At 48.9% G+C, this 12576-nt stretch overlaps 1 protein-coding gene across 1 annotated transcript in view; it reads right to left on the reverse strand.

Annotated features, from left to right (window-relative positions):
- SORCS3 (sortilin related VPS10 domain containing receptor 3) overlaps window positions 1-12576 on the reverse strand; it is a 516588-nt gene that overhangs the window by 181712 nt on the left and 322300 nt on the right. Inside the window, exons 8-9 of the mRNA XM_084841986.1 lie at window positions 12207-12296; window positions 10926-11105 (exon numbers count right to left, since the gene is read on the reverse strand). Of these exons, the coding sequence (XP_084698112.1) occupies window positions 10926-11105; window positions 12207-12296 (270 nt within the window). The remainder of the gene's footprint in view (window positions 1-10925; window positions 11106-12206; window positions 12297-12576) is intronic.

The following is a 12576-nucleotide window of genomic DNA, read 5'->3' on the forward strand; positions in this document are numbered from 1 at the left end:
CCCGAAGTTTCGGGGAGAAATTCTCCGCCAACCCTATTGTACCCACATGCACACACGCATACATGCGCGTGCGTGCGTGCGTGCGTGCACACACACACACTTAATGCATGCAGCTGGTGGCAATGGCAGTGAGAAGGCAGACTGACTGAGGGAGGGGGCTCCTTGGGGGCATCTTGCCCAATGGTCCTCAAAAACCTGAAGCTGTCTATGAGGTGTGGCTATAGGGACTGTTATAATGAGCATCTGCTCTTCAAAATTTACCATTTCATCATGTGTTAGGCCAACATATTTTTGTAACTTGAGTTTTAGGGAAGATGCCTCCTACACAAGGAACGTTGAGAAATCTGCTCCATCCAGTGCCTTTAATGGATTTACTGAATTCTCACCTCCCCAAAACTTCAGCCACCTGAGACAAAGTTGCATTCCAAAATCTGCATTTTTGCAAGCTTTTCAATACAGCTCGTCTCTTGAAAAATGTACACATGGACAGTAGGGAAATGTGCATAGTAGAGAAATGTGGGCATAAAATTATTTATTTATTTATTTATTTCATTTCTATACCGCCCAATAGCCGAAGCTCTCTGGGCGGTTCACAAAAACTAAAACCAAACAACACACAATAAAACAATTTAAAATATATAGAACATTAAAACCACAATATAACAATACAACCACAATAAAACCTAGCAGCAGTACAGGAGTTTAAAATACAGATTTAAAACAGCAAAGATAAAAATTTAGAAAGCTAAAATGCCTGGGAAAATAAAAAGGTCTTCACCTGGCGCCGAAAGAGTACAATGTAGGCGCCAGGCAAACCTCACTAGGGAGATCATTCCAGAGCCGGGGTGCCACAACAGAAAAAGCCCTCCTCCTAGTAGCCACCCGCCTCACTTCCTTTGGCAGGGGCTCACGGAGAAGGGCCGCTGATGATGATCTTAAGGTCCGGGCAGGCACATATGGGAGGAGGCGATCCTTCAGGTAACCTGGCCCCAAGCCGTTAAGGGCTTTGAATGTTAACACCAGCACTTTGAATCGGGCCCGGAAATGGACTGGCAGCCAGTGCAGCTGGAAAAGTACTGGCGTAATATGAGCTCGCAGGCCAGTCCCTGTTAACAATCTTGCTGCCCTATTTTGGACCAGCTGAAGTTTCCGGACCGTTTTCAAAGGCAGCCCCACGTATAACGCATTGCAGTAATCCAGACGAGAAGTTATCAGAGCATGGATAACTGTAGCTAGGCTATCTCTGTCCAGATAAGGGCGTAGTTGGTATACCAGCCTAAGCTGATAAAAAGTGCTCCATGCCACTGAGTTCACCTGTGCCTCAAGTGACAGTTCTGGGTCCAAGAGCACCCCCAAACTACGAACCTGATCCTTTAGGGGGAGTGCAACCCCCTCCAGAACAGGTTGAATATCACCTAGCCAGGCAGACGAACCACCCACGAACAGTACCTCCGTCTTGTCTGGATTGAGTTTCAGTTTATTAGCCCTCATCCAGTCCATTACCGTGCCCAGGCACTGGTTCAGAACAGCCACTGCCTCACCTTTTTGATTTGATGAGAAAGAGAGGTAGAGCTGGGTGTCATCCGCATATTGATGGCACCTCAGCCCACACCTCCGGATAACCTCCCCCAGCGGTTTCATGTAGATGTTAAACAGCATGGGGAATAGAATAGAGCCCTGTGGAACCCCATGGCACAATTGCCATGGCACAGAGCAATAATCCCCCAGCACCACCTTCTGGAATCAGCCATCCAAGTAGGAGCGGAACCACTGTAGTGCAGTGCCTCCAACTCCCAACCCAGACAACCTATCCAGAAGGATACCATGGTCGATGGTATCGAAAGCCGCTGAGAGGTCCAGGAGAATCAACAGGGTCGCACTCCCCCTGTCCCTCTCCCGGCAGAAGTCATCCCACAGGGCGACCAAGGCAGTTTCCGTTCCAAAACCAGGCCTGAAGCCCGATTGAAATGGATCTAGATAATCCGTTTCATTCAAGAGTGCCTGGAGCTGTCCTACAACCACCCGCTCAAGCACCTTGCCCAGGAAGGGGATGTTGGCCACTGGCCTATAATTGTTAACATCCTCTGGGTCCAGGTTAGGCTTTTTCAGGAGTGGTCTAATTACTGCCTTTTAAAATGCTTGTATATGAGAAAATTGCACACAAAATAGCATTTCAGCAATGTAAAGTGCTTGGAAAAAATGCAGATGTTTAACGATGCACACAAAAATGAGCAAAGAAAATGGGTACATTATGAAAAATGCATATAAATTTCAGTATGGATTAAAAAAATCTCAAGCTTGTGTGGAAAGGGGATGGGATGAGCTTGACCTCCAAAACTGGACAATCTCAGCAAGAATGGGACTTACAGATCTGTCCATCCCTGCTCCTTTAGAAATACAGTTCCTGTGTCCAAATCATAGCTATGTAGCCTGTCATCACAGCCTGTTGTCATAGACCATTGGGTTGCTCTCAGTTCTGCACTCTGCCTCCAGTTCTCCCTTTCTTTCTTCCTTCCATCCACCCTAACTTCCCAGAGTCTTCTTTTTACTTTATTCTTCTCCACACCAATAATATGGCACATGGATAGTGAAAAACTGTCCTGTTACTCAACACCTGGACAGCAGAAGAGAAAACCCACCCTCTAATACCCAGCTGATAGGGGAAATACACTTGCTGCTGTAATCAGTGCTAGAAGTAGGGTGGAATGGATGGGATTCAATCCCATCTATTTTCAGATGGACCTATAGCTATGTCATTTCTTTACAGGTGGACAAAACTGAGTCAGGCCTAACTATCCCACTTCCTTCAAAACCATCCCACTTCCTTTTTTTTCTCCCACCTGGCTGCGGCTCCGGCTGCAGCTCCGGCAGTGGTGGCTGTGGCAGCGGCAGCTCCGGCTGCTGCCGGGCTGGTGCAGATGCAAATGGCGTCCTGAGTAGGGGACACCATTTGCATCCCTATGGTAGCCTGTGATAGGCTATGTAAATATTTACGTAGCCTATCACGGATAAAACGGGAATGCAAATGGCGTAGGGGCCCCGCTGGAGGCCCCGCTGCAGGTTGGCCTGGCCGCGGAACGGAGCCGGCTGAGCAGGATTCCGGGGGGGGGGAGGAACGGATCACCTCCTCCCCTGTCGAGGATTCTGGGGGGAGGAACAGATTACCTCCCCCCACCTGCGGAACCTGGCAGAGCCAGGTAAGCGGGGTTTCGTACACCCCTACCCCCATCTTACCTCAGGTTGGATCAGGCACTACCTTTTCCCCCCTTCCTAACCCAGCAACCATGCCATCAGTTGCCCCAATGGTGACAATCCCTCAACAACTCCTGATGGCTGACACCGCTTGTGGTCAAGTCTGGCAGGAACCTGCGGGACTCACTCGGGATCTGCTGCCCTCGCCCCAGCCAGTGCAGGCAGACCCTCAGTCAGCAACAGCGGACCTTTATGCCTATTTGGAGAGCCACTTTGACAGCTGTTGTGACGCTATCTGCACAGGGACAATACCATCTACCTTGAGCGGGGCTTCACACTCGGTTTTAGAATACTTTTTCAGGGCCAGCGTAAGTCGCTATTCTCTAGGAATCAGAACTCTGTTCTTGCTATGCAACGGTTGATACAGGACAAAATTGATAAGGAAGTATTAACGGGCAGGGTTATTGGCCCTTTTGCCACACACACACCCAGATACCCAACCTACAGGTTTCCCCCCTGGGAATAGCACCAAAGAAATCCTCTGGGGAGTTCAGGTTAATTCATAATCTCTCCTTCCTCAAAGGTCAGTCCGTTAATGACAAAATCCCCGATCATCTGCGCTCAGTGCGCTACACCTCTTTTGATGCAGCTGTTTCTATGGTCTGGGCTTTCGGCCAAGGGGCACTGATGGGGAAATGTGATATAAAGTCTGCCTTTCATATTTTGCCCATCAGCCCATTGGATTTCAACCTCTTGGGTTTCTGTTTTCAGGGAAGGTTCTATTTGGACCAGGCCCTCCCTATGGGGTGCTCCATCTCTTGTGCCATATTCGAGAGGTTCAGCACCTTTCTAGAATGGGCTGTGAGAGACAGGTCAGGTGTGCAGAGCGTGGTCCATTACTTGGACATCCACTACACCATTTGCGGCCCTGTTTTTTCAAGCGATAGGCTACGGAAATATTTGTGTTCCCTAATGCATGAAAAAAAAGCCGGGATGCAAATGGCATCCAGTACGCCATTTGAAGCCGTAAAGATATTAGTTTAAGCTAAATGCAGCTAAGACCTTTATGGCCGCAAATGGTGTACTGGATACCATTTGCATCCATAGTCAATCTCCCTCAGCCAGTGATATGGCAATGCCGGCCATATTGCTGGCACTTTGGAGCTGGCCAGTGGCTCCGCAGAATCACCACAGAGTGGAGCCGGCCACAGAGGATTCCAGGGGGAGGAACGGATCACCTCCCCCCAAGGGCGGATTCCCGGCTGGAACGACAGGTAGGGAATCCACCCATCTCTAGCCTTCACTTGCTCAGTGTCCCATTGGCTCACAAGAAAACAGAGGGCTCATCTGCTGTTTTAACATTCTTGGGGATTCAGTTGGATATCCTCAAGCAATGTTGCTGGTTTCCTCAGGACAAACTCACTGTCCTGTATGCAAAACTCCTGGCGATCAGGCATTCTCATAAAGTTTCCTTGCAGGCACTGCAGGAGATAGTAGGGCATCTAAATTTTGCCTATAGAGTAGTCACCCCCGGCCAGGCCTTCTTGCCCCAGCTATGCTGGGCAATGCAGGATTGCGACAGCCCCATCACCAAACCAGGGTCACTTCTGCTATGCGTTTGGTCTTGTGGCTATGGCTTCAATTTTTACAGGAATTTAATGGCATCTCCTTTTGGAGGCGTGAGTTGCTCCTCAGGCATGAGTTGCTCCTGCTGACCTGCAGGTCCATTCTGATGCAGCTGGGGCACTGGGTTTCGGCATCATATAGCGCGACCGGTGGCCCGAGAGCTGGACGGCAGCCGGAAACTGTAAGGATCTTACCTTTCTTGAGTTCTTCCCTATTTACGTGGCTGCACACCTTTGGGCTGACCAAATGGCCAATTCTGTGGCTCTCTTCTGGTGTGACAACCTCATCACCATTTATGTCATTAATACACTGTCCTCCAGAAACCATAGGGTTATGACGTTGGTGAGAGCATTTACACTTCATTGCCTGTGACATAATATCTGGTTGCGGGCCCGTCACGTGCCTGGCTTGGACAATCCAATCGCCGATGCTTTGTCACATAACCAGATCAACAGGTTCTGGGAATTAGCCCCGTGGGCTCATCCACTGCCAGACCCCATGCCTGCTGCACTATGGGAGATTGGTGCACTGAAGCCAAGCACGCCATGAAGAACTCCATAGCTCCCAGCACTAGAGTTGCCTACGACAAAGCAGGTAGGGAATTCCTTGCCCTCCGGAGTGAACTATAGTTGCAGCACTTGTGGCCCATCCCAGTGGTCCACCTGCTGCAATTCTGCATGTATTCTAGGAACAGGGGGCTTTCGGCCAGGAACATAAGCGGTAAGCTTGCTGCATTGGCCTTCTGGACTAAAATGAAGGGTGTACATGATTCCACGACAGATTTTAGGGTGCGACGTGCCATGCAGGGCTGGGCGAGAATGTCACTGGTACCTGCAGACTCTAGGTGCCCCCTTTCTCCAGAAATCCTTCTGGGCCTCCGGAGAATGTGGCCATCCATTTGCGCCTCACATTACGAGGCTTCAATGTTCCACGTGGAGGCCTTGATGGCTTTCTTTGGGGCCCTTAGGATTTCCAGATTAGTCTGCGTGTCCAAAAGGGATACGTCAGGAAGGGCACTGAGATATTCTGACATACTGTCGCATTCGGATATTGTCCATCTCCGCATATGGAGATCTAAGGCAGACCAGTGCAGCAAGGGCATGATGGTGTCCCTCTCTTGAGCTCAAATCGAGGAGTTATGCTCTGTCAGGGCATTAGGGGTTTTTCTGGATCTTCATGGATCTGTGGATGGCCCATTCTTTTGTCACTCCAGTGGTTCCCCATTGACAAAATTTCAATTCTGGGCCGTGACCAAATCAGCACTGTCTACCCTGGGCCTGGGTAATTTCTGATTTGGGATGCATTCCTTTCATATCAGAGCAGCTTCCACAGCAGCTTCTTTCGGTTTCTCCAATGATCAGGTGAAGGTGGTGGGCAGATGGCGCTCCAAGGCCTTCCAGATGTACGTTCGGGGTTTGACTGCCAATTCATGATACGTCACCTCTTTGCTTGCCCTTAATGTTCTTATTTCCCTAGATGGATGGATTGGATGCATGCAAGTGCAGGTGCTCATTTGCGGGCACAGTATGGTGTTCTGGGCCGCCCAGAGGGCTCCCACGTCTGGCTGCAGATCACAGCTTGGATTGTCCCAGCATGCAATGATTCAGTGGCTTGGCAGACATGGCATGTGGTGGGAGTGCCTCTTTCCCATGCTATTCCATCGAGGTTTGGTTGGTCTTCCCCAGCAGGTTTTAGTGCTGCATTTAGGGGGGAATTACTTGGGCCATATGCCGGGCAAGGGCCTGATTGAGCAGGCCGTGGCCAATTTCCAGGTGATCTGGCACAGTTGGCCGGAGATGACCATTCTGTGGTCCTGTGTGCTTCCAAGAATTGGAAGGCTCGGAATAATGGAGCTCTTGAGCGGGCTTGGCAGAAAGTCAACAGGGAAATAGCCTGGGGGCTATTTGAAAACGGTGATGGGATCATCACCCATCAGGAAATTAAATGGACAAGGAGGGAGCTCTACAGACAGGATGGCATATACCTGTCTGATGCAGGGAACAACATATTTCTAGGGATGGTGGACAATTCTGCCACGGATTTCAGTGAGGCCGAATGCACTGGCATTCAGCCCCCGAAACCCATGGCAGAACAGCCTCCCATCCCCACCACCCCGCGAAATAACCCTGGAACGAAACTTACCTGGGGTGGGGGTGGTGGCGGCGGCAGCTCCAGTGGCGGTGGCGGCTGGTCTTTCAGCTGGCTGCTGCAGCCGCAAATGGAGGCTGCCGTAGCAGCCACCATTTGTGTCCTGCGAGGCTGCCATGATAGGCTACATAATAGGGATGTATGAAAGTCACTTACCTTTTTGCAGGTGTGATTCGTGGGGGGGAGGCGCTCCGTCCCTCCCCCCGGAATCCTCCCTGGCTGACTCCGCGGAGCCGCTGGCCAGAGCCAGCCGGAGTTCCATTTGTGTCCTGCCAGGCTGCCGTGATAGGCAACGTAAGTATTTACATAGCTTATCATGGCAAAGAGCAGGGATGCAAACGGCAGCCACTACGCCATTTGCGTGGCTGTCTTTACCGTGATAGGCTATGTAAATACTGATGTAGCCTATCACGGCAGCCTGGCAGGATGCAAATGGCAGCCACTACGGTGGCCACCATTTGTGTCCACAGCACCGAACCGCAGCTGGAACTCCAGCTGCAGACAGCCCTGGCCGGCAGCTCCGCAGAGCCGCCATGGAGCGCAGCCGGCCAGGAAGGATTCTGGGGGGAGGGACGGAGAGCCTCCCTACCACCGCGAATCAACACCTGCAAAAAGGTAAGTGACTTTTGTACATCCCTACATATTTCTGTCTGATCTGCAAAGGGGCCTGCGGAAAGTTCTTCTGCGCAGGTGGGGGGAGTTTGACAAGCAATAGGCTTGTCATTCCTGGTGGCAGCTAGGACGGGCAAAGAACGAGATTAGGAATGATGTGCATGCAGACGCACCTTATGGTGATAGGTGACGCCTGAGGCCTTCTGAATGGGTTCTGTGGATTGGCAGAGGGATAAGGGTTGCCTGGGAGACCGACTCACCTCAGGTGTTTGGTGGCACCAGGAGGAGGTGACAGGGGAAGGTCTACCTCCCCCATAAGGGGCAGTCCAGAGGGGCAGCGAGGCTGACATGCCACCGCTCAGGCTGGGTGTGTTTTCGCCCATAAAAGTGCCAGCTAGCTGCTGGCACAGTCAGGACCTGTCCTAGGTTCCCCTTTGCAGATATTTCAATGAATGTGGCTCAATTTCAATTCAAGCTATTCTGTCTGACTCTTCTAATTAGGGATGGTGGAGAATTCCGCCACGGACTCCAGTGAGGCCGGATTCTTTGGAACCCAGCCCCCTGGACTCCGTGGCGGAACGGAGCAATCCCCACCACCACTCCATGAAGTCTGTGTGGACCAGATCCTACCTGCCTGTGGCATGTCCAGATCCGGCTGCTGCTGGCCGCCGTCCAGGCTGTGGCTATGAATTGCGTCCTGCGTAGCAGATGCCATTTCCGTCCTTCCCTTTGTCCGTGATAGGCTACGTAAAGATTTACATAGCCTATCACAGCCAAAGGGAAGGACGCAAATGGCGTTCTCTATGCCATTTGCATGCCCCCCTTTTTGCCATGATAGGCTAGGTAAATCCTTACGTAGCCTATCACAGCAAAGCAGGGATGCAAATGGCATCCCTTACGCAGGACACCATTTGCGGCCACTGTCCGGCCATGGCCAGAAGTCAGGATGCAGTGGGCGGCCCCGGGCAGTGGCTCCACAGACTTGCCACAGAGTGGAGCCAGCCGGGGAGGATTCCAGGGGGAGGAACGGATCGCCTCCCCCCCCTGTCGAGGATTCCGGGGGGAGGAATGGATTGCCTCCCCCCTGGCAGACCCCCCATGTAAGCAGGGTTTTATACACTCCTACTCTCCTTTACCCCGTCTCCGCTCACAAATGCCCTACCCTCACTTCCGGCTTGCCTAGCTGGGGGGGGGGGGCGTTGTGGGCAGGTGGGATGAGAAGACATCACGGGATGCGATTGGCATTCCTTGTGGCACCACTTCAAAGGGGAGGAGCCAGCAAAGCATCTTAGGCCCCGCGCCCCTCCTAGAGCAATCTCTCGATCACGCGGCTCCCTCCCACCTTCCCTTAAGCTGTGTGGGTACCAACCGGTTGCCCCTTTTGGAAACCATGTAGGAATTTTTGGCTCACAGTCTGATTAGTGTTGACTGTCTGTCTTTTTTCCTACTTCACACTGTTAATGGGGCAGGATGCGTCCTGTAGGAAAATATGGTCTAATCTACTCACTATAGGTCACATTTCAGTTGGCGGCTAGGATGGGCAAAGGAGAACGAGATTAGGGATGGTGTGTATGTAGAGGCACCTTATGGTGACAGGTGATGCCTGAGGCCTCTCGAATGGGTTCTGCGGCTCGGCGGGGTGATAAGGGTTGCCTGGGAGACCAACTCACCTCACTCACCCAGCTGTTTGGCGGTACCAGGAGGGGGTGACAGGGGAAGGTCTACCTCCCCCATAAGGGGCAGTCCAGAGGGGCAGTGAGGCTGACACACCACCCCTCAGGCTGAGTGTGTTTTCGTCCATAAAAGTGCCAGCTAGCCATTGGCACAGTCAGGGCCCGTCCTAGGTTCCCCTTTGCAGATATTTCAATAAATGTGGCACAATTTCAATCCAAGCTATTGTGTCTGACTCTTCTTTACCCTGTCTCCGCTCACAAGAAGCTACATCCAAACCATGGCTAACACTGGCTTTCCTGATGAGACTTGTAGATGTCCACATTCATCCTGACTCACTCTGTAGTTGGGCAACTACAGGATCATGCCTGCCAGTTGCAAAGAGATAAACAGTGAATTTTAAACCATCAGAAAATTCAGTATATTCTTCTGATTATTAGTCAACACTATGAGAATAGAAGACTGTAAGTAACTATTTATGCTCAAACAGGACATCAAATCTGTTCCAGTAGAAAAAATATGGCATATAGTGAACAAGCAAAAGATGGATCTACATCCACACCAAAACATAACATTGCATGGAGACCCAGGAAGATTGTCTACCCTGTGAAGTTTCAGTAGCCTTCCTTTTTCATGGAGATTTCATATGGAACAAAAGCTGCCAGTAAAAACAAACTAACAAGCAAAACTCCCAAGGGTGCCAGCATATGCTTACATGATTGCCAACATTTTTTTAAAAGATATCAGCTCCCGGACGGCTGCGGACCCAAGCAAGTTTCAGATGTGCCTGTTGTATAGAGCTACCCCAAATTAATTAACTTCCATGAGCTTCTCTAGAGTGACATGGCTTGGGAGCAATAATCTGTTATCTCTGGTAGATAGATATATACTCCCCCAACCATTTTCAGGTAATAGATGTCAGGTAGCATAGTTGGAAAAGAATTCTGCTTGATGCCCTTGACAGCTGCCAATGATGGTTGTCAGTACTGGGCACATGGGCATTCTAACGTTGGTTAAGGTGGTCTTCTTGGCTGAATTTCTAACCAAGGCATTATTTGTATGTGTGGAATTAAGCTGGACAAATAAACAGCAAAAAAAAAAAGAGAAGAAGAAGAAAGGAAAAGGAAATAATCAGTGATTTTATTCTATATCCTCAAAATGTTTTATTAATGTACTGTAAAAATTCTGAATTCAGTTTTTCTTTGAAAATATGATAGCTCCAAGGTGGGAAGCTTTCAAGTTTGTTCAATCTACTTTCTTTTTTTTACCAGAACCCCAAGATTCACCAACCAGAGCCTGGTGCAAAAGACATACACTAAACAATTCTGGGCCCAGGACTTTGTTTTGAGTATCAGACTTGAACAGAATTCACAGTCCTTCTACACAAAAATCCAATCCTAATTACCTCAAGCTTTCTGCATTTCAGCAGTAGAATTCAGGGAGGCAGTGGCAGTGGGGTCATTTTGTGGCTGCAGCTGTTAAACAATTAGGAATTCTTGCTGATCTACTGCAAATCATCCAGAGTTCTACCAGTGGATCTAGGAAGATCTCCCTTCTTCCCATCCCTGTGATAGTTAAAACACCACAATCCTTTTAATTTGTTCACAACCTAACTGGGAAGTGATATTTACCTTTACAAGAGGAGGGGTTCCCTCAAGGTGACTTTGGATGCATACCTCATAAAGGTCAATGATGACATTCCCTTCAAGTCCTCGGTTGCTCTTGACGTTCTCCAAGGCCAGGGTGAAGTAGACCCCTCGGGTGTCAGAGATGTAAAGGTTGTATGTGTCATTTTGATTCCATTCCTGAACTGCAGCAAACACCTGATTCTCATCTGTGCTGATAATATGCATGTCCTGTTAAGGAAGATAAAAGGCTTATTACCCCTGATCTTTATATTTCTTTGCCCTTTGGGACACAAAGCAATTACCACAGCAGGGAAGGACCATGAGTTATGAGTGATGTTAAACAATTTTCCATTAGACGAAGCCAATAAATTACTATATTCAGGCTTCCCTTATTTGTATGTTTTTTAATTTTAAAATGGCTGCAGGATGGATAATGGGGAAGAAAGGAGATTCCAGAGTCCTTGAAGGAGTTTCATCCTACTTCATTTTATATTTATACATTTGCACATTTTATTGCTCCTCGAAGAAAATCATGGCCTCGGACTTTCAAGGGTTTTTACTTTTACCCAGAAGACACAGAAAGTACATCTGCCAAACTGGCCATGACAGTGAACCTGAGCTTTCCATAGAGAGACTCAGCTCCAACAATAAGAAGGGGGTTCAAGTTTCAATTCATGCCCCGTTTAGATTCAGGATGCTACCAAATGAAACATCTATCCTTCTGGCCCTAGACGTATTTAACTCTCAGAAAATGAGAGCAGTATATTCACCAAGCTCCTCTCCTAGCAACTATCAGAACCAGATGTTTGCTGCTGCTGCTGCTGCCGCCACCACCGCCACCATCACCACCACCACCACCACAGCTTGTGGTTCTCAACCTACTACTCACACAGCCACCTGGACACAAAACAGAGAAAGAAAAGGTCTGCTGATTTCTATTTATAGCAGCTCTCAGTAAACCAGCTGTATGCTTTTCAGTGGACTGAAGCCAACATGGTCTCTACAAGACTTGATGACAAGGTGAGAGGGCACAACTTGTTATGCTCCAAGATAAATGCAGTTCACCAGCCACATATGGTGGCCCAGCAGAAGCTCAATAGAGAAAACAGGGGGATTCTCATGCATCTGTTTGGCTGGTGGGAGTCGTTCTTGGTTGGTGAGCTACAAGTTCTGCAGGCATGCCACAAGTTTATGAATGGACAGAAATGTAAAAAACACACACAAAGGGATATCTTGATGAAGAAATAGAAATGTAAGAAACAAATCGGACCTTCTCTTTCTGTCACAGTCTTTCTGGTTCTCAAGACTACTTATAAAAGGCACATTTACCTTTGGTAGTGAGTACTTGGGCAATTTTATCTGAGTGAAGGGTTCCCTTTTGTAGGACACATAGTAATTTGCTCTTCCCCCAGCAGTCACCTGTGGAAATACCGAAAAAGGATAGAATGAATGCCCATTTAGACACATACCATTCTGCTACTCCCTGGAGAATCTGAAAGCTTTTTTTTGTTTCAGAATAGTAATCCAAGTTCATTGTTGAAAGAACTCAGCAAATCCTAAAATGAAACCCAGCAGGGTCAATACAGCTGAAATATTAATCCACAACCACATTATTTTAAATTTCATCTCAGTTTCTATTCTTTGTTGCATACACAACCACACACTTCATTTTTGAAATGATTTATCCACTAAGTTTCAG

The sequence above is a fragment of the Heloderma suspectum genome, chromosome 3, assembly GCF_057233095.1.
Source record: "Heloderma suspectum isolate Gila_16-S chromosome 3, 16-S_ref, whole genome shotgun sequence".
NCBI lineage: Eukaryota > Metazoa > Chordata > Lepidosauria > Squamata > Helodermatidae > Heloderma > Heloderma suspectum.